Genomic DNA, 23096 nt, shown 5'->3' on the forward strand with positions numbered 1-23096 from the left:
CAATAATACTTAGGGGTACAGAGTATGGAGACTTGAAATTATAAATTCTCCTAATACCAAACATTCAAATACCTTCTCTGCTTAGTTCTTTAAGTATAAACAAAGGATGAAAAAATGAGAAATAAAACATTAAGTTAAGTACATGCACATGGTGTAAGGCGTTTGGTATCAAGAGCTCTGGATTTGAATCCAGCCTCTTCCAGTTATGTGGTGAACAATGGCAAATTTTTATAACTGCTTGCGTTCACTTTTCATTGTTGGTCAACTGGTGAAACAATATTAGTTTCTTGAGGTTGTTGTATTAGATGAGATGAAAAATATATAGTCTTTTGCATGGGAATCTCACTTCTGTGTGTCACTTGGTAGAAAGGAAGAGGAAGAAGTACTATTACGATTGGTAGCCCAAGTAGAAACTTCACTCTGAAATTATCAAGAGTAAACAAAATCAACAATCTTCCTTCTCTGACCTCCATCAGCTATAATTATCCCAAAGCCCAAAAATTACTATTGCCAAGGCAGAAATCAATAAAAGCAAAATGCATATCGGTATGCTTCTCGTTCAGACTTCTCCAGTCCTGGTGGTCAGTTGGGGGATATTAACCTAACTTTGACCTAGAAAGCTAAACAAGCAAGGTTTTTCACAAAGTCCTTTCTGGGAATTGTACATTACCAGCTTCAATCTTTGTAAATTGTGGGAACTGGGAAATTTTCTTCCCAATACTGGCCTTTTCCATGATGACACGCTGGGAAACAGAATTTGGAAATCTGCAAGGAGGAACGGAACAGTGGCTATTTCCTCAAGCCTAAGGAACTCAGGGATTTCACAAAAGCTCTGATCTGGGTTTCTCTTCCATCTCGCTCTACTTGGATCATGGATAAAGAAAATCTGTCACCCGTCATTCCTGTCTTATTCTTATCTAGGGGGAGTAGCTCTGTTAGTGGGAGTCATGGTTTATATCTAGATGTCCCCCTAAAGCCTCATGAGCTCATAGGTAGGGGTTTTGGGAGGTGATTAGATCTTGAGAGCATGGCACTCATGAGTGTCCACTGAGGAGTGTTTAGCTGAGTTGCTATTAGGAGGTGGGATCTGGCTGGAAGAAGTGGGTCACTGGGTGCATGCCCTGAAAGGGTTTATTTCTTCCCCACTCTTCCCTTCTCTCTCTCTCTCTCTCTCTCTCTCTCTCTCTCTCTGATTCCTGCCTGCCACACCATGAGCTGCTTCTCTGCAGTGTCCCTCTGCCATGGTGCCCTGCCTTGGAGCCATCAGACGATGGACTGAAACCTCTACAAACTGTGATCCAAATAAACCTTTCCTCCCTTAACTTGTGGGTAGTGAGTTGAGCATCTCATTGCTTTCTCAGCCTTATGTTCAAACCAGCATTGCAGAGTCACCTGTTCTTGTCTGTGTGTATGTCACTGGTAACATGCACTTGGCCTTGCTCCCTGCAACCTCAGTCAGGTACAAAACCAATGCTCACATCTCTTCTTGATCTATCCCTGGACCATCCCTGAGCACAAACTTGGCAATAGCAGGGTTCTTGTTGCATTCTGAAAATAAGTTACTAACATTCAACCAGGAGAAAGGGAAGAATTAATGTTCTGAGTAAAAATGGTAGGCATAGTATAAAAATGTATTCCAGTAACATAATAAAACATTGAGTCAGATATCAAAATTAAAGTTCTAGTGTTGGCTTTCCTACTAAGTGGCATCATAAATATTGTGCAGTAATGTGATTTCTGTGGACTTCACATCCTTATTCATGAAATAAGATTTTGGACTGACTTGTCCTGAAACCTCTCAGCATTGTAATTTGTGTCTTTTAAGTCCATTGCATCTGTCTGTACTTCAGTTGCTTGATTAGGGATTATTGTATTTGTATCTTGTGTCACACAAAGAATATTCTGTGTTATTCAAGCCTGGTCATTTCCATTAGCACGCTCAACACTGAAAGCACAGAGTTTTCCACCACTGACTAGTCTACCCACCCACGAGAGGAGTTTTCTCATAAAAGCAACTGAAGAAACTGAGGTAAAGAGGACTTCGTATCATATCTTTTTTTGGGTCTTTGGAAAGAAGAGCCTGTGTAACTAAAAAGTCTACTGAGATGAGTTGAAGGCTAGATAATGCTTTCGGAATCACTTCTTTTGGAAACTTTAAAAATGGAATCAACATATTTAGATACTCTTGGGAGACCAAGAGAATTTTAATTGCCCTTCTAACGTCTACCTCTCAAACTTAGTAAGTGTGCAGATGCTTCTCTTCAACTTAAGCCTCTGTTGATAATTTACGGATTTTTTTTTAGAGAAAAATATGTAGGTGCTTATGATATCTAACAGCACCATAGTTGGAAGATAGGAGTATTGCCTTAGAAAGACTTATGTGAAAGCCTGTTTCTCAGAAAGATGAACAATGAGCCAGACTGTCCTTGTTCTTGTTTGAAAACAAACATATTTGTGAACTTGTAATTGGCTTCTGAAGAACCATCCATGGAGCACTTTAAGGTATGAGCTTTGCATTGTACTGAAGCAGCTGAATGAAAGCTATTTATAATGTCGTATACTTTTTAACATAAACACCACTTCTGGAGTGAGTCATTTTTATATTACTTTATATATACCATCACATGGGACCTTTTTCCTTTACATTTTGTCTGATCCAAACTGTTTGCTGGGCACATATCTTTTAAATGAGTGCTTTGTATTGAGGAATAGGAAAGTGTTTCTTTACTTCTTATATCTTTTCTTTAACCCTCATTATTGTCTCGCACCTGAAATAGTTTATTTCTGTAGAGGGTCTCTACACAAGTAGAGGAATCCATGAGTACCTGCATCCATGAATAAACCAGGTTATTCAAGAACATGTTTTTGTGGTTGTTGTTGACTGTATCTAAGTACCATCCATTTTTCTAACAAAACTATAAATATCAATATGATCACATTTGCCTTTTTGTGTACATAGTGGATCACATAGAAGTTTATCTTGGAAAGTAAGGAGTTTTGGAGGGGAGAAATGGTATCTGGATGTAGGAGATCGTCATTAATAGTACACATCATCAAAAGTTTGGAGGGTTGGATGGAATGACTTGTTGATAAACTTTACATGGAACAGTCTGAACTTGGTAATCAAAGAAAGTCTGGCAAGAGACAAAAATTCCCGTTATTTTCCTAAATTTTATTGGTCTGTTACAGAGGGTATTCTGTTGTTCTCTGACATATCTTTTTCTTCTGTAATGTCTCCATTTACCTAAAGATGGAAGGCAAAGACTCAATGAATTCACCAGTGGGGTCCGATCCTTCTTATCAGTAGCCTCCACCCCTCTTCTCTGTGGGAAGCACATGCTACAGGAGGCAGAGGGTGGTGGGAAGGGGAGACACTGGATTTAGAACATTCGGGTTTAAATCCTAGTGCTTAATCCTACTGTCACCTTCCTCAAATCATATCACCTCTCTGACCTTTACTCTCCTACAGGGTAAAAAATGCAAGAAACATGTTGACCTTTTTATTTTCATCTGTGATACCACGTGATTGAGTGTCTTCAAGGGTCAAAAATCTGGATTTATTCTTTGAACAACTTATTGTGGCTAATTTGGATGTGTAGTGCATAAACATTAGGCTCCTTGGGATTTAATTAGTAGTATTCCCTTTCTTCCTCATCTATTTAGGTGCTAAATTCTTTCCTTCTTATCTAATATGAAAGCACTTTGACCACAAACAAAGATAATTTTAATAATAGGTTTAGCATATAAATAATTAGATTATTTTGAGGTTAGTAGATAAAAAGGGCTACATACTAATCCTTTCAAAGTTTGTGTCCGTTCTTTAATTTCAAATGCTGCTTAGTTACGAACATAAAATCTGGTTTTTATTGGATGATTTATGTGTGCTCTGTATTATATTTTTGATCTTAATCTAATCCTGCAGAGCTATCTAGGAGGATATAAAATTCAGTGTTCTCAGACTGCAAACCATCTGTTTTCGAAATGAAAAATGAACATCATATTATATTTTTATTTTCCTTTGTATGCTAAATCCAAATTTAGGGGAGAGAGCTCACTATTCTTTCTTGAGAGCTAACCCGATACTAATGTGTATACTGAACAGTCTTCTCTGTGTACTTTTGTAGAAACTGTCCACTCTCTTTCGGTCTCCTCACTTACTTATACAGCAGATTTCTTCTTTTAATGAAATAGAGCAATTATCCATTAGGGATGTTTGGGTTTCGTTGTTGTTTGTTTGTAAACAAAAAATTGTTTTGCTTTTTTTAAGCATTTTTTCAGAAAGGAAAAGAAAGTTACCAGAGATTCTTGGAAAACCGAAGTGAAACACAGAAAACTCACAGATTCTGACAGAAATCGAGAGAAATATAAGTTTTAATATAAATACAAGAAAATATAGATTATCTGTATATCAGATTATGTCATAAGCATTTTATTTAAGTTTTACCATAATTACAGCTGCTCCCCATTGCTGGCATCACCACCAATGCTCCACTTCCTCTTAGATCAGTGCCCATATTAGATTCTCATAGTTGGGAGAACACTAATGTAAAGGACCTAGGCTGAACATTATTTATGAAAATTTAATCCTGAAACTATCCCCCCCATAGAAAAATTGTTTTCTACAAATCTGGCCACTGGTACCAAGAAGGTTGGAGACTAATATCTTATAGGAATGAAATATATATACATATATCATATATATCATATATACCATATAATATATATCTCATATATATGTATATATGGCATAGTGCAAAAGCTATATGTATTCAGCAGAAACCATAATTCACATCTTGAATATTGATCTTGTCCTGGGTTACCAATATGACAGTCCTAGTCAACCATGTGATTATAAGAACTGATATCTCATGGTGTCCTGTGTTCTGAGCTATGATGTTCCATAGCTTAGGAAAATGTGTTTTCAACTTGTATTTTACAGTAGGTTTATTGAGCTGGAACTCTATCAGAAGTCAAGAGGCATCTATATTCTCAGATCAAGTTTCTATGCTGTCTTCTATGCCCAGGATGGCAACAACTTCATGGCAGCTATGATTCAGGAAGGTTTGTTTCTTATATTCAGAAATGTTCTGAAATAATTCAGAAGACAGGAACATGTGCAGATGACCCTACAGCTGTGACTAATCATTATTACATACTTAATCACACTACATATACTCATTAACTTCACTCCACACAGTGCCTCTGTTGGGTGGGCACTACGAGTTTTCAGTTCCCACCAAAGAGGCTAAGGCCTACGAGAACTCAGCTCTTGACAGAGTCCCAAAGCTTGTGTGGGTTGAAATCCAGACCTTCTGGCTCCTCAGAGGCTCTGCAATGCTTCTTTGGAGCCTGATGACTTAATGACTTGTGGCTCCCTGAAAACTTTGACTTTGGCCTCAGCTGACTTAGGAAATATTTTCATGTGTGTGTATTTATTTCCAAGCTTATATTTTTTCATTAATTGTAAGTAGTGAGCATTTTTTTAGGACAGTAGTTGTAAAATATAACTCAAGGCATAGTTAGAGGGTGAGAGAGGATTTTAATCATTTAGAATGTTTAGAGAAAGCCCTCCCTGGGAATCCTTCCAGGAATTCAGTTTTAGCTGGGCATAGTGATCCTGAATGTTTGGAAAAAGTGTGAGGTTTTATGTCTATGAACATGGGTGTCCTGTGTCTTTTTGATCTTCAGCTTGAACCACTGGTGATTAAAAAAATCCTGAAAAAGATGAAAGAGCTGAACTAAAGGAAATGCCATGTAGTTACAAAGGACTGGAGTTTCATGACTGTGATTTATAATGTCCATGGTTCTCATGACAAAGTACATGAGGCTGTTTACCTTTTTCTGTTTGAAAATATATTTTCCTTTATATTTAATGATAGTCTATCTTTAGAACCCTTTTAAGTATAATGATTGCGGGAAGAAAATAAGCAAATGAGATTCTTTTCATTCTAGACCTTTTCCTTTAGTTTTGGCATAACTTGAATGCTTCACTCACACTCAACAGATGTTTACCAAACACCTTTGCTGTGTTAGACCCTTGACTAGACTTTAGGGATAAAAGATGGATGAGACACTTTGTATGTCTTCAAGGTGTTTGCATTCTGGTGGGAGAAATTGTCCTGTCCCTAGTTTGTCACGAAGCAGGTTAAGAAGTGCTATACTAATAGATTGCAAAGCTCTGCATTTGCACAAAGAAGGGAGGATGTAATTGTGGTAAATTTGAGCAGATATTTGAGCTAAGTCTTTTAAAGGATGAATTGTGGGGTTGGAGGGATAAAGGTGTAGGGAAACAGCCAGGCCAGAATGCTATAAGGATGCGAATAGTTATCAGCACAGACTGAGAAGCTGAAGCCCATTGCCAGCTTAGTTTCGCTGCAAAAGAGCTGTCCCTGACATCCTGGGTCCCTCATCCCTCATCCCAACCCCTATTCATTATTGGATAGAATTGGAAAGTGTTGGCTGCTGCTTCTCCCTCCACCTCCCACCCTCCTCCTTCTCTCTTTCCTTCCTATTCCTCCTCCCTCCTGCTTCAGCTTCTTCCTGGTTACCTTGATAGAGTTGAATTTGGAGTAGATTTTTTCATATCAGGCTTTGCTTCTACAGAGGGAGTAGGGACAATATAGCCTGCCTACTATGACCCAGCAAAGTGTAAAGATTTCCGCCATTTGTTTCTATGTCATTTTCATTTTTTTTTCCTCAGGAAAATGTATTTTTCTGCTATTATATTACCTAAAAGCCCATATCAATGCTTTTTCAGCTTTTTTTGTGAGTCATCTTTGGTGAGCATGACAACACAATGTGGGGACTCTACTTCAGGTTAGTACCTGAAGTTGCTAATTTGGACTTTTGTACCTGGACAACATATGTTTGTATTTAAATAACTTATGATTCCTGGGAAACTCATAAAGCTGGCTGACATGATGTTAAATAGCTGGTACCTGGAAGAGACTTTGCAGATAACTAGGCTAAATTTGAGGAGTGTTTTATATGTTTTGACTTACTGTTTCTTCAATTATATTCCATAAAATTCAGCAGACTTATCCATGATCATGATGAAAATAATTTTCCTGTTGTGAATCACAAATAAACCACATGAGGACAGTAATTGACAATATCAGCTGATAGCTCGCTTACATTCTTCAGCAAGACTCACAGACATGTAGAGCCCACCATGTTTAGTCAGAAAAGAATATTTTAAAATAAAATTTCTCTGATGCTAGTTACTGTAGTTAACTTAATTTTGTTCCCTAATGGCGTAGTAAACTAGACAGGTGTAACAACATGATTGTGTAAACTAAAGAGCACGGTGCCAAAACACTACATGAATACATAAATACACAAATAAATGCACAGTTAGAGGTGCATTTGAGTACACTGTTCACCATGTCCTGATTCAGAGACAATGGAAGATAATTTGAAGGTATTATTATCAACTTCATACTTATTCCAGGACAGTGCACTTGAGGAGAAAATACATTATTCTTGGCGTGCAACAAGAATCCACATCTTGCAATATAATTCATTCTGTGATTTATAATTTATTGAATCAACCTAATAAACAAGGTTGTGTGACATAATGAGTGAATTTAGTTTTATGGATAAAAAAGTATGTGAATGATTCTTCATTGTACCAAATAAATGCTGCTGGGGGGGGGGGCGTGCAGTTTTTGAAAGTCTTTTTCCTCGTTCCTCTCCATCATCTTTTAGCCTCATCCATTTTTCCTTTTTACCCTGACCCCTTTTGATCCAAGGGTAGTGCTTTCAGGGAAGAAATCTTCAGGAGTTTTAATATAATTATATCCAGGATGAGAGTTCTTCAACATAACATCTTCGGCAGATTTAGTAATTTCCAGAATTCTGCCCAGACCCGAAAGTACTCCCAGTGTCCTTTGCTGGATACCTCTGTTTTCTGCATGTTTTCCTTCTGGGGTTAAATTGGACTGGGTTTTGGTTTTTTAATGCATTCCAGTGGGCATAAATATATTGGCAAGTAAAAGTTCCCTTAATTGACCTGGTTATAATAAAAATGATCCAATCCTCCTGCCCTCAGTATTTTCTTTTTCTTTTTTAAACTAGAAATTAATAACTCAGTGTTATCTCCATTAAGATAGGTGACAGATTCTGCCAAGAGTTGTTTTAAAAAGCAGCTTTGGGTTAGATCTAGAGGGTAGGATTGTAGCAAAAGTAAGTACTTGATTTTCTTTCGGATCACACATGGACAGTTTCATAAATTAAGTCACCAAATTGGTAGTTTATGTTCTAGTCACATAAGAAGGAACATTTAGCTAAAAGACATTTGTTCGGATTCTTTTTGAATATTTGCTTCTGCTCCAAGGACACATCTTACCCTGTCCCCAGTGCATTCTCCTTGCTTGTGGGACCTTTGTGTATGGTATGCATTCAATACCCAGTCCCTGAATGAACCTTCGCCATTATGTGTCTGTTAGCTAGAGTCGAAATCTGCCCTGGCAGGGCACAGTAGCTGGTGGATGGTCCCCAGCAGGGGAGGCCTGGGCTAGACTTCAAACACCGTTTCCCCATCCCAACAGGGCAGGACATGTTCTCCTCAGGCTGAGAAGTCGCAGCTCTATCCCCTGTTGCAGATGGCTCCTTCTTTCTTCTTCCTTCCCAGGAGCTGTGGAGTCCAAGTGTGACTGCCAAGAGAAATCCAGAAAAGCCCAAGAGCTTGAGTGTGTAGTCTTCCTGTATAGCCTGCCACATACACTTAATACCCAGAGGAAGCAAGCGGGTGTGGTGGGGGATGCAAGGGCAAGCAGGGAGCCTAGATGAGCAGCCTCATCAATCTGCAGGCTAAAGCAGCAGGAAGGGATCCTTGGCAGTTCTGTTTATTTGGCAAGATTGGGACATGACCTGAGCTTACACCAAATTACCTCATAGCAAATTATTTTTTACCAAGCACTGTAAATGTTGGGATGAGTACACCAGGCTCTTGGGCTGAGGGTAGATGAATACATCAAAGACCTGGTAATTAACCTCCAGGTGTGGTTGGGCGCTTGTCTCTCCTCTTTTAGGAAAGAGTTAAATCCCAACTGCCTCCTCTCCACCCCTCAGGTGAGTTTCTTTTATTTCAAGCCAATATAGGATTTGCAAGTCTTTTTACCTAGAGTCAGTTTGCTTCATCAGAAAGCCTCTAGTTTTAGTCTATGTGCGTGTGTATGTGCATGTGCCTTTGGAAGAGGTGGCCGAGGTTGTTTTTTCTTCTGTATAACAAGTTCATGTTGCAGTCTTTGGGTTCATAAATTTAAAGCACCCTCCTAGCTGAATTAAATCAGATTCCAGTTTTTTTCTTCTCTTTTTGGACATTTCAATAATTAAATCACCAGTTGAAACTTTATGCAAAGCTTGATGCTATAATAGGATTTACTAAGGTTCTATTGTGATTCTATATTAGTTTTAAATTCTGCCCTTTGCCTTTCTTTTCACTTATGTTAAATGTTGTTACTATGTGGAGAGAAGGAATTTCAATGATAGCAAGATGTGAGTTAGAATCCCCTTCTGCTCTGTGACTTCTAAAATCATATTGAATGTCAGAAAGGGGGAGTTTAATTATTGCTCAGCCTCTGCACTCTTGACATGTTGGGCTGAATAATTCTGTGTGGTGGGGGGCTGTTCTGTACTTTGTAGAATGTTTAGTTATACCCCTGGCCTCCATCTTCTGGATGCTCATCCCCAGCTGTGGCAACCAAACATGTACCGTGTACAGTTCTGTTCTCCAGTTGAGAACCACTGTGGGAGAGATTGATTGAACTGAAGAAGGAAAAGAAAATAGTGAAGATGAAGACTACAGAGCCATTGTTTTTATTTTCATTGTATAGTACTTTATTACCTGTGCAGTTTCAAAGAAAATAAATCCTAAGGAGATGCAATATGCCAGTAGAGTTCCCATTTAGCTTTCAGTTCTCTATTCATCTTTGACTAGAATTTGGTTTAGATTAATTCACAATTGTTAACTTAGAACAAGTGTTGACTTTGATGCTATTGTTATGAACTTCATAACCCCCAAGAACCCTCTATGAAGGGGAGCTTCTGATCATAGGGAGCTTTCACAATGTTACTTTATTGGGGCAGGGTGGAGAAAAAGATTAACCTGAGACTCATGTTAAGACTTTAATAACTGAATGCATGAATTAAGTGAAGAAACACACCCACTCTACACTATAATTCACTTTTATGAATGAGAAGTTAGATACATGATTTAAATACACGTTTCATTGAATCCACTGTCTCATATAATAACTAAAAATTGTCTAGAAATATTGCATGCTTCCTGTATAGGATTGTAATTCATTCTCTCCGTTCTTAGTCTCTCTTCAAATTTACTTATACCTCTGTAGTAGAATGTTTGAGCTGCCAGACAAGTTGAATCATGTCACTACTGTGACTTCACATTAAATGTTCTTTTGTCTTTATTTCAAATTTTCTTTCTGTTTTTCCTCTCTATTCTCTCCTTACATGACTATACATGCTTGCCAGGCACATTCGGTTTTTGTTGTTGTTGTTGCTGCTGGGGTTTTTTTTCTTTTTCTGATTTTCCATCCCTCCTGCCCTTGTTTCTTTCCCTTTCTCTGATTATAGAAACCACCAGGTAGCTTTTTTTTTTGGCATCATCATATCTTTTTTGAACTATGTTACAGAGGAATTTCCATTTACTATGCCTCAGGCACTTTTTAATACTCTGTCTCTCTGAGGGATAGTTAACGATCTTTGCAGCAAATAAAGGAGAACTGTAGTCACATTATTGTTATAATACAACCAACTCTATGGAACAGATTGGGCTGAGCTTGGAACAGCTGGGGCTGGCAGTGAGTCTTGACGCCTCTCGGAAGAGTTCCAGAACTGCCAAATCATCAAACTTGAAGGGGAAAGAGGGACAAGAAAGGTTATAGGGATAGTGGTTCCTGCAGGTGGTTTTTATTTTTGTGATTTACCTTTCAGAAATTTTTGCTAGTTTGTGGATGTGGAAAAGCATGGATTAATTGACTTCAGGGACTGCTGTTACTGCTATAGGCTGGACTGCTTCAGGGCTGAGATGGTATTTTATTGTTTATTTGCGGATAACAAATAAGTGATCAAATAGATGCTTTTGCTGCTAAAATAAAATGTGTGGCTCTCTTCGGTCCAACCAAACTATTTGTTATTTTACAGAGAATTTGGCTTTGTACAGTGTATGTAACCCTAGCGTAATAATAGTGCCACTGGAACGTTTAGATGACAGCGTGGCTTCCTGGTAATATAATAAATGGGAAACAGTAGGGTAGGGCAGATAACATTAACTGATGGCTCTGATCTGTCCTTCAGATACATTGTGCTTGCCCATTTAAGGAGGGGTGTTTATTATATATGTGTATGCATGCATGTGCTTTCAAACAACTAGTTCCCGGTATTTTAAAGTCTTTATTTAAAAATCTGCTCAATTTTTCCAAAGAAGCCAGAAGCTCTGTCTTCACTGAAACTGCGCTGTCTCCCAAGGGGCTTTTCAGTTCACCAGAGTTTCACCTCACATTCTCACAGTTGCTTCTCAGATTGGCCTATGCAGAAGTCCAGGAGAGAGAAGGTAGAGGCTTTGGGATTAGGAATGGTTGAATTTGAATCTTAGCCTCACTGCTTGCTTTATCCATTTGGGAAACTTCCTTTGCTTTCTGAGCCTCAGGTTTGTCATGTGTAAAATGAGAAGGTACAAATGAGTATTAAGTGAGACAGCAAATTTGACATTTCTAAAACAAAGCCATGTGCGTATCGGAGGGGGTCTACGCACACATTTGCTGTTATAATTTTTAGTTGCTCAAGCCTTAAGTGTCACATGCACCATATTGTAAAATGTGATCAGAGCTTCTTTAATTTGGACAATGATGGAGATGTGTGGGGTTTTCTCACATTTCTGTGTTTGTCATGCAGTATAAAATATTTTCGAAAGGAATTATCCTGCCGAAATTGGTATCTTAAGAGTAGCATAAATTGAAGAGAAGAAAAATCTTATAATTCAGTTTACATTAAGTAGACTCGTAGTTTTTGTTTACCTGTGGCAGGGCTTTGTGATTTTAGCTCTAAACTCTTATAGTTTCTGTTCCCTCGCTCATTCCCACACCATCCCAGTCACAATTAAAGTCAGGTCAGTGATAACCCTGTGGGCTCAGGATAGTTACAGTCCTCCTGGAAGGTGGGTATTGAAATGGGAGTAAAACATAAATTATTATATTTTCTTGAAGTTTGGAATTAATTTTAGTTTTTGTTAGGCTCACGATGCTGCTTTGAAGGTGTATCAGCTATCTTTCCATGTAGACTTTTTGAATTTCAAAGGAGTTTTTCTACATTATTACATTCAGTTGGCACCTTTTTTCTCTCTAATGTCTGATCTTCCAGCACACACGTAGATGCCACCCTGGCTGGGAGCAGGGGCTTCCTGGTTATTATATACATGGTTAAGGAACACACAGTTTTCCACCTATGTTTTTGCTTCCTGCAAAGATGAGTTTTCTTTAGATGTGGATATTACACTCGAATGCATACTCTTGTTGCAAAATGGTAAAATATAGACAACAGTGCAGTATTTTCTTCCTGTCCTTCTGAAAATGACTAGGAAACTCTTGTTTGTCTAGGGAAATGCTTTTTTGGAAGAAAGTGAAATGGCTAGAAAAATGTTCAAGCAGCCCTGAGATCAGTGTGAGAAAATAGATGTAAAAGGTGAAACATATTCTGTGATTGGCTGTTACAGAGTTCCCAAATTGAACCAGATTTTATAGGTAAGCAATTTTATTTTTAAATATTTCCTTAAACCTAATTCAAGTGAGTAAATCTCAACATGAGGGTAGAAAATCCTTCTTAGAAAGAAAGACAGGAAAAGAGAAAACATAGTGTTTAAATGTTTATGTAGTTTTTCAAATGTTATGAATGAAGTTACACCCATTCATAAATTGAGTCTACCCTTGCTCTGGTTACAGGAGTGTTCAAGGTATCTTCCCATTCCTGGCTCACCTGGTATTGCTCACCTGAGCAAAGGAGGTGCATAATAAAAGAGAGAAGATCATTAGTAATAGTGCAGCATAAGAAAACAAAGATTCTCTGTAAGTTCTAAACCTTCCGGCCTACTCACTGGAAATACTGAGGGATGTTTACATTTAAGGATGACTTCAGGATGATCCCTTGGAATTGTCAGCATTTTAATTGTGCAAAACTAATAATTTCACATGGAACTGAATAAAATTACAGTAAAACCTTGTGTTGTGAGCATAATTTGTTCCAGAAACATGATTGTAATCCAAAGGACTTGTATATCAAAGTGAATTTCCCTGTAAGAAATGGAAACTCTGATGATTCATTCCACAACCCAAAAATATTCATATAAAATGATTGCAATACTGAAAGATAATATAAAATAATAAAGAAAATAGAAATATAAATAAAAATAAACAAATTAATCTGCATTTACCTTTGAAAACCTTCATGGCTTCTGTGAGAGAGACAAGAGAGAGGAGCGTTATTATGTAGGATGGCTCTCACTGTCACTATCAGAATTACTGCTATCTGCTGGCTCAATGTAATCTTTTTCTTTTGTGCAACTTTAACAAGGAACCTATCCAATGACACTTTCTTTTGCCTCCTTTTGAGGATTTCGTGGAAATGTGACATTGCGTTGTCATTAAACAGATTCATTCCTATATTGCTACAGATTTATTCAAATGATACTGTACTTTTCTACAAAATTTTGCGCTGTTTCTCACATTTTACACATCTCTCTAATCTCACTTGAAGTGAGAGATTCCTCGGCCTTCTTTTCCACCACCTCTGCAGATGAAATCTCTTCCATAATCTCTTGCTGTTTGGGAGATGATCACCCACAATCCCAGAGAGGGAGAGGGAGAGAAGGAGGGGGAGGGGAGAGAGGGAGGGGGAGAGAGAGCAGAGAAGAGGAACCATTGGCTCAGTTATGATCACGAGGCATTCAGCGTCATATACTATTCTACTACTCCTATTGCAAGACATTGCTTGTTTCTAAAGTTAAAATCTATTAGAAATGTTTGCTCATCTTACAGACCATGCACAAAACAAATTACTCACATTCTAAGGTTTTACAGCATTATGTTTTTGGTAGAACTTTTCCAGATTCTCCAACAAAGTGTGTGGACTAGTTCAAAATGCCAAATATCTTTGGACCTCTAGTTGGTAAATTATTTTGCATATACTTTGCTAGAATGTACACATATATTCTGTTTGAGTTTCTTTTTTCAAATCAGTGTTTACTGGTTTTTCCCCTAAAAATTGTGTTATTGCCCCAAATTTCACAGGAGCAGAGGAGAGAGAAGAGAGAGCCCTAGTGGAGGTTGTCAAAGCCAATGAGCCTTTTCAGATCCTTCATCTGGGAAGATATATGGCAGACTAGGTTTCATTCTGGGGTTCCCAAGACCCTTCGGGGTTTTGCCTTTGCTGACCTAAGTATTTTTTTTAAAAATAAGAAGTGTGATGTCAGAAATCAGAAGATGAAAAGTTATGTACATAGGCATGGTTTACTGCAACTTGTTCTTGGTATACCTTAGACTATGTTGGCAGTTGTGAAATGTGCTCAAATAGGCATTTTCCCTTTCTTTTTATAGGTCAGAATGATTTTATGAATATTGTTATATTTTAGACAGAACAAATTTGCTTAGTCAAGAAAAATTAAAACCCTCCAAGAAGGCCTGGAAAGAATGAAGCCCTGATCTGCTGGAGGTGGTCCTGGTCATGGACTCACAAGTGTTGTTCAGAGCAGAAAAGACAGATGCTTCCTTTGTGTGCTTATTTCCTGGTTTTAAAGCCTCTTGTTTTGTTTTGCTTTCTTTTAAGGTGCAGCATTTCTGGTTCCTTCGAGAGGGTGAGGAGAGCCTGCAGGCATGCTGTGCACCTCTGCAATTGCTAGTCCCAGGGTCACAGCAAGTGGAAGTGCAGAGCACCACAAACTGCTTTGAGCAGAGCCCACTTCCTTCATCCCGGAGAGCATGGAGCCGTTACACCAACATCAATCAAGGGGGACCCAGGCGCTGCACTCACACAGTTGAAGCAGGTGCATGAGCGAGGTTCTCTGACGGGTACATGTGACCTGGTGTACCTTAGTGTTGCCCACAGATGGCAGTTATGATGGCAATGTGGGCTGTGCCCACTCTCAAAGAGCCACTCTGAGCTGTTGTTCTTAGCGTGGAGCAGGCAGCTCTGAGCAGCAAGCAGGGGAGGGATTCCTCACTCCCTTGTTCAGTGGAGAAGAATCTGAAAGAAATATGGTTTCTTTTCTTTTTGTGACACTTTGTAGTGAGACTGTCTCATGGATCACTCCTCTAAGATGGTAAACAAGAAAGCACTTGTGTTAGTTGATTTACTAAGACTAATGGGAAAAATGCAAGGTCTGAAGTTAGAGTGTGCATATACAGACACAAGGATGTGTCAAATATGCATGGACATGGACACACTGATTATGTGTGCACATGTGAACGTGTGTACATAGATGTGCGTGCATGTGTGCTCATGAGCACACAGACATCCAAGACTTTCTAAGCATGAAATCTTAAGTTTATGTTGTTGGTAACACATGCTTAATCTCATACCAAGTCTGAACCAGTCTTGTAGAGGGAGCTTTAGGAAACTGGCACAAAACTCTTGACTTTTCTTAATAAATAAAAAAGATGGAAACCTTACCAAGGACTGCAATATATATCTTCACTTTTACAAAGTTATTAGTCTCCCAAAGCTAGTAGCACATGCTGTTGGGTTTGAGAACCTACTTTGGGCAGCTGCTTTAAAATAGTATGCTTATTATGATGGCTAGGTGATTTGTCCTTATTTTGTTTCTGTTCTTAATAATTTCCTAATGTTTATGTATTATCTGCATACTGAATACAGAAAAAGTCAAACATGGAAATAACATTTTAAAAGTACACTTATAAGTGTTACCCTAGAAATATTTGTGAAGACTGGGAAGGGAAGGAGCATTCTTTCTTTTCTCTTTTGGAGAAAATGCCTTAGCAGAAGATGTCAAAGACATCTGATGGGTCGATGAATTCAACAAGCATTTGTGTGCCTATGTGTGCCAGGCACTGTTTAAACCCTGTCATGTTGCTACATATGAGATGTGCGCCCAAAATATGTGAATGTTTTTAAAATTTATTACAGTAAAAGATACATTGCCATGAATTCCCCCTCAAAATACTCCTCCATTCTTTGAACACACTTATCCCATCATTTTGGCACTTTCTGAAGCAGTTCTGGAAATCCTCTTTCAGAAGTGTCTTTAGTTGCACTGCGGTAGCTTCCTGGATGTCCTGAATTGACTCAAAATGTTTACCTTTCGTAGTCATTTTGACTTTGGGACAAGAACCGGAAGTCCCATGGTGTCAGACCCAGTGAATAAGGCTGATAAGGACACATCCTAATATTTTTATGAGCCTGCCTTTCCATTGGATGGGACTGGGCAGCAGCATTCACCATAATTTTGATCACAACTAGTACAGACACTCATGAAAGAGAACTTCCAGAACTGCTTCAGAAAGCAGCAAGAATACTGGGATAAGTGTGTTTGAAGCAACGGGGAGTGATTTGAGGGGAGTTCATTGCAATGTATCGTTTAGTATAGTAAATTTTATTTAAACACACACCAGAAAATTTGTCAGCCCTTGTACTTTCCTTGTGGCAGGTTGCTGAATTAATTCGGTATCATACAGCTTTACTAGTCAAGAGTTAATGATGCTAATATGAAAATACTATAATATGGGCATGTGCAAACTAAGATTTAGCACCGACAATAGACTTCATACTTTTACATATGTTTTGTCTGCTCTGTATTGTCTCACATGGCTACACTTTTCTTATCATGTAGGTATTGACAACTTCTGTTGTCTAGAAAGCCAAGAGCAAATGTGGAAATCATTGGGAAGACTTGATGGGACTAACGAAACTGTAAAGGACAGTTCAAAGCTTACGTGCAAGTGTTCTAGGAAGCTTGATCCACCCTTCTTCTGTGGACGTTTGGCTTTGAAACCCAGTCTCAGTTTAAAGTTCAGCCGGTGTCCTTCAGGGAGGCAGGCAGGATTTGAAGGCTGGAGATTAAGGAGGGATCCAGCACCCATGGTCTGGAGTGCTGAGAATGGAGGGTATAAATCAGATGCTGAAGGTGGAAATGTCTGACTGCAGGGCAGGAAAGATTCGGACTCATATGAAGATGATTACCTTTCATGGAGATGCTCCTCTAAGCTCCCAGAAACTCATACAAAGGAGGCTTTTCTGATGTCTAGCCTCTTTTTCCCCAAAGCGATCTGGGGGATGAACCAAGTGACCTTTCATTTTATCCTATCCTATTGGTATAAGATTAGAAATGTAAAAATTCCAGCCTGCAAAGTTTCAGAGTTACAAAATAAAGAGATTTTTCATGGGTTTAGTTATAAAAATAGCAAAGATCCTTGAAAGGAAGCATTTGTTTTGGGTTAGTGCCAGTTTGCCACATTGCCTTCCATGTACATGTGTATCTGGGGGGAATGATTGTGGCTCTTGAACTTGGCTTGCTTCTTTCCTACTGGTGCAAGGGAGAAATCAGACTTAGGATCTGGTTCCGTTTCTGTTGTCCAGTGAATTAGGAGAGCTAGCCCATCTGTTACTCTGCTGCTGTTCTGCTGTGATTTTGTGGGAAAGTTCTTAATATTCACTTTCCTCTTTTTCTATCCATCCTCCCTTCTGTTAAGAAAGATACGGTGCCATTAAGTGATTGCCTTGGGATAGTTTGATGCATAAAAGGGGAGGAAAAGACTCTTTGCTCTTCCTGAGACAAGGCCAGGGTGGTAAAATAACTAATTCAAGAAATCACTTGCCCTTCAAATTAGAACAGAAGAAGAATAGAAAATAAGACTTGTAAGTAGAACAAGATTGAGAAAAACATGTCTCCAAGCAGGCTAATCTAATCACACACAGAAGGCAGTCTGTTTTCTTACTTGCTGGATAAATTCCACTTTATATTCTCACAGGGAACAATATATTAAATACAGTATTTAGAAATATTTGTTGAATCCTACTGTCTGATTTTGGCAAGTCCTGAGGAAAAAAAAGGATATGTCTTGGACTGCTTGAGGCTTCCTGGGAGGATATTGGAGTTTTCCCAGAGAGGCTGGCTTCCCGCTGTGGGAAACACTGGTTCAGGAGATAATGCTGTTAACATTTATATCTCAGAGGGCATTTCGTTTGGTTGAGCTTTTGGCACAGCCACATCTGATCTTACATGTCTCAGGATCTGAAGAAACCCAGAGTGTACGTGAACTTTTCCTTATGTTGATGTAGTCATTTCCTTCTGCAGGGCTCCTAACATGTAACCCACTCATCCCATTACAGAGCAGGCTGAGGTCACCATCTCCAAAATATCCCATTTGTGTATCAGAAGTGAAAATGTGAGTGTCACAAATGAGAGTGTGCCTAAGAGTTAGGGCATTATGAGGTGTCAGGTCCATTGGCCAGTCCTTTCTTCTTTTATGGAACATTAAAGTATCAACACTTTGACAAAATCCAAAGCTAATTTTATTCAAGTGTGATCATCACATGACAGGGACTGAGTCATTGAAATTTGCCATGGAAATAAAGATGAAATATTTAGAAAGTAATGTTGTGGCCCTGTATTTAAAAGTGCATGCAAAAATAAAAGTACTTCATTATGAGAAATTTAAAAGAAATAAATTCCTTCAGCTTAATGCAGCTGGCATAAAATAGTTTTCATGGAAGCAAGGTTAGCCCTTACAAATGTGAAGTGGGCTTGTCTACGTTCTTTTGCTTTTAGTTTATAATATTGAGAAGTTGTGTCAATCAGCTTTCTATTGCTGTGACAAATCAACTTGAGTGAGTGAAAGATTTATTTTGACTCAGTGTTGCAGAGGATTCAGTCCCTGGTCCCTTGGTCCCATTGCTTTATGCCTATGGCAAGACAAGGCATCATGCCTGGGAGCATGTGTTACGGCACAGCTGTTCTCCTCATGGTCCAGGAGACAGAGCAGAGGGAGAGCCCAAAAGGAAAGTGGCCTGGAACAAAATATACCCTTCCAACCTGTGCTCCCTGTTATGCATTCCCAACAGCCCAGGTGTTTCTCCCACCTCCCAACAGCCCATTCAGCTGTGAATTCATAAATGGATTAATCCACTGATAAGATCAGAGCCCTCTTCATCCAGTTCCTCCTCAAAGGCTCCACCTCTGAACACTGCATTGAGTCCAGGCTTTAAACTCAATGAGCTTTTGAGGGGCATCACAGATCTAAACTATAACATTTGACCTACAGTTTTTCATCTGGCAATGGGAGATAAGAGCATTAACCTCACAGAGTTTCCTCTACTTTTTATTTTATTTTTTAATCAATATAGATGAGTGGCTGTTGAACTATGATATGAGGAAGCAGTGATCAAAAAAACTGGCTTTTATGTATGGAGGGGGAGTAGCACAAGAGAAACAACCACAACAGTGGAGGCTAATGAGTGTTTCATAACCACTGGGTTCTCATTCTGTTGAACCAGAATTAAACTTTTAATTTTAGAATAGTTTTAGATTTACAGAAAAGTTCCAAAGATAAGGAACAGTGGACTCATACACCCCATTCTGCTTACCTTATTGTTACCATTTTCCTTACTGCGTATACTTGTCAGAATGAAGGGACTAACATCAATAGTTACATACTAACTACAGTTTATTTTAACTTCACTGGTTTATCCCTAATGTCTTTTTTTTCTAAGAACTCATCCTGGGGGCCACATTCCATTTACCAGTCATATCTCTTTAGATTATTCCAATCTATAAGGATTTCTCAGCCATTTCTTGATTTTGATGACCTTGACAGTTTAGAGAAATATTGGTTAGTTATTTTGTAGAGTATTCCTCATTTGGGATTCGTCTGACACTTTTCTCATAATTAGGCAAGATTATGAGTGTTTGAGAAGACACCAGAGGTAAAGCACTGTTCCCAATATATCGTGTCATTGGGGAAACAATATCACCATTACCATTGACCTTGATCACTGGGCTAAAGTACTGTGGGTCAGTACTTTCCCCTTTCCATACTGTAGATCTTTGGCAGGAAGTCAGTAGTCTCATTGGATGGAATTGTTTTAAGAGTTAAATGAGATATGGAAGCTCTTGGCCCAGAAACAACCCAGTGGTTAGGAAACACTCATTAGCATCCACTATTGTGGTTATTTTTCTAGTGCTACTCCCTCTCCATAAATAAAAGCCAATTTTCCTGAGCACTGCTTCCTCATAGCTCAACAGTCACTCATCTGTATTGATTAAAAAAATAAAACAAGGGGCCGGGGATTTAGCTCCGTTGTGCTGCTCCTGCCTGGCAAACATGAGATCCTAAGTTTGATTCCTGGTACTGAAAAAAAAAATAATAAAAAAATAAAATAAAAAGTAGAAGCACTGTACCCAATAGTTATCTCAGGTGGAGGCTCTGAGTCCACTGTGAAAGGCTCTGCTAGACTGGAAACCATCTTCCATCTTGTCTCACAAGATGGAGTCAGTCACTGAGGTTAGAGATGTGGGCTGGTGGATTTCAGCTTGCCTTGCGGCATGAAAGAAACAGGAAAGGGATTTAGGAACCAAGTCTGTGTTAGGGTAATCTATTTTTTTCCCTATCAGATCTGATGGGTTTCAGGCAGAATTTAGAGTTCTGAGCACTGTTCTAAAATGAAGGTTGTGTTCTGGGACCTGAAATGCTTTATCCCTGTGCAGTTATTGCCAGAGTAGCTCACTGAGCTTGGATAATAGAGCTCAGAGTCCTCTCTAACCATGTCTGTTGAAATAAATAAGAACAGCTGGTCTCTTGTACAAATACTGTTGGCATGAATTTTTTATTTAAGTCTCTCCATGTATCTAGTAAACAGTAAGCAGTATTCTAACATTACTAAAAGCCTCCCAAGTCTCCTTCCAATAAATTTCCTCCACTCCTCCCCATTCAAGAGTTCAGGGTGTAGGGCAGGGTTAATGTACCAGAGAAGGAATGCTCGGAAAGTATTTCTGAGCTAGAGAAAATAAGGTTCCTCTTCTGCCTCCTTTCCCATTTGACCTTCAGCTTCTCTCTAAGATAACACAGTTTTTGGACCGTGTCTCGGGAAAGCAAGATTTACATAGACATTCTTTTCCTATTCTGTATGTACTAAGGGAAGGGACTTACTCCTTTTTAAATGGTACTCTTTCCCCTTAGTGCTTACTGGAAAGAAAATTTGCATTTGCATTAAGGGGTCAGAGAGTAATGAAATGTTCTCTTGGTCCTCTTTAAGTGGCTAGCAAAGAAGATTCTTTCCATATACTGCATCTTTATGAATTTCTGTTTTAACCAGATTACCAGAGACTGAGAGCCCCTTTACTATCCTTTGAAGAACCAGGGATGCATTTAAAGATACTGAGATGTTAAAGGCCTGATAGATAATGTTATTTATTCATTTCTTCTTTTTAACAACAGAAAGAAACTTCCTGCTTAACTTGTTATGTTAACCTCAAGAGCCTAAGAAGTGAGAAGTATCACAGATACATTTCCCAATTGTTTTCCTAATTCTTTTGTCAGATTGCAAATACCAAGCAGTGGGGGCTGGAAATATAAGTAACAGTAAAATGGGGCCTCTGTATCCTGGGAGTCAAGCGATAGTCTTCATGTGCTCTTGAAGATCTTTTGTTCTTTCAGACTTTCCTAATACTGCTGTGGCCATTAAGGGTGTGCACAAGGGTATTGATGGACTTCCTTGCGGACATTATTATAGTTGAGTTAAGGTATGACTATGTGCCTGGCTTTGGCCCATGACATGTGAGCAGAGTCCAGTGTCACCTCTCAGATGAAGCTGGAAGAATCTCTGTTCTCGGTTTTGATGGTGGCAGTAGTGGAAAATCTGGACACATGATAATTAAGGCTGCATAAATATTGAGCTCACTTCTTATACGAGGTGTGATAAAAATATGGTGAATGTTTAAATTTTAAAAAGGTATTACTGTAAAAAGCACATTAATTCCCCTCAAAAAAGCTCCCTCTGACTTCGAACACATCCCATCATTCTTGCCACTTTCTGGAGCAGCTCTAGAAGTTTTCTTTTGTTAGTGTCTTTAGTTACACATCATGGCTGCCTTGATGTCTTGAATTGATTTATAACATTTATCCTTCATGGGCATTTTGACTTTGAAGAAGAGCCAGAAGTCTCATTGTTCCAGATCTGTTGGACAACATGGATCAGGACACACTGTAATGTTTTTATGATGTTGCATTTTTTTTTTTTTTGGTACCGGGGATCAAACTCAGGACCTTGTGCTTGCAAGGCAGGTGGTGCCACTACTGAGCTAAATCCCTGGCCCTGATCTTACATTTTTGTTGAATGGCATTCAGCAGCAGCATTTGCCATAGTTTTGATCATACCTTGCAAAGTCACTCGATAAAAGAGGACCTCCAAACCTGCTTTAGAAAGAGGCAAAGATGATAGGATAAATGTGTTCAAAGTGAAAGGGTGTATTTTGAGGGGGGGTTAACGACAATGTATCTTTTCTTGTAATAGATTAAAAAAAAAAACTGAAGCATTCACTGTATATTTTGATCACATCTTGTACATACGGGCCATATTTCTGTAGAGTTGTTAAATTTCTTCAGGGAGATTACATCCCTACTGACATTGTATATCTCGTTGTCAACAAATATCTTTACATAGTGGATAATAATTCTAAACAGGGAAAAAACAAGGATAGGGTACATACACATGCACACTCACTTACACATGAACTTATTTTCCCAAGAGTCATATGAGGGATTTTAATACCAAACTACTGGTTGAGTGCCAGGAAGAATTTCTTGGGTGGACATAATGCTTAATTTATACTTAGGGAATTTCCACTGTTAAATCACAGAACTTATAAAATTTGAAAAGAAAAGAAGGGAAGGGTTGGAGAAGGAGGAGAAAATAGAGTACAGGGATGTCATCGACAATATTCCTTTTTAATTTAGAGCCACTGAAGACTGAAGTTGAATAATAAAATAATCCCCATATGGTTTTGTTCTTTGACTATTTGAGCCTCAGAAATGCAGTCCACTTTTAGTCCTGGCTTCTGCTGGCCTCTGTCA

At 38.7% G+C, this 23096-nt stretch overlaps 1 protein-coding gene across 1 annotated transcript in view; it reads left to right on the forward strand.

Annotated features, from left to right (window-relative positions):
- The window catches only part of LOC101697093 (uncharacterized), a 324259-nt gene that overhangs the window by 210446 nt on the left and 90717 nt on the right, over positions 1–23096 (forward strand). The window contains exon 3 of the mRNA XM_087182562.1: positions 14839–15055. Within this exon, the coding sequence (XP_087038688.1) occupies positions 14839–15055 (217 nt within the window). The remainder of the gene's footprint in view (positions 1–14838; positions 15056–23096) is intronic.

The sequence above is a fragment of the Heterocephalus glaber genome, unplaced genomic scaffold (genome assembly GCF_053883595.1).
Source record: "Heterocephalus glaber isolate CG9 unplaced genomic scaffold, H.glaber_assembly_v1.0 deba00001472, whole genome shotgun sequence".
In the NCBI taxonomy this organism is placed as follows: Eukaryota; Metazoa; Chordata; class Mammalia; order Rodentia; family Bathyergidae; genus Heterocephalus; species Heterocephalus glaber.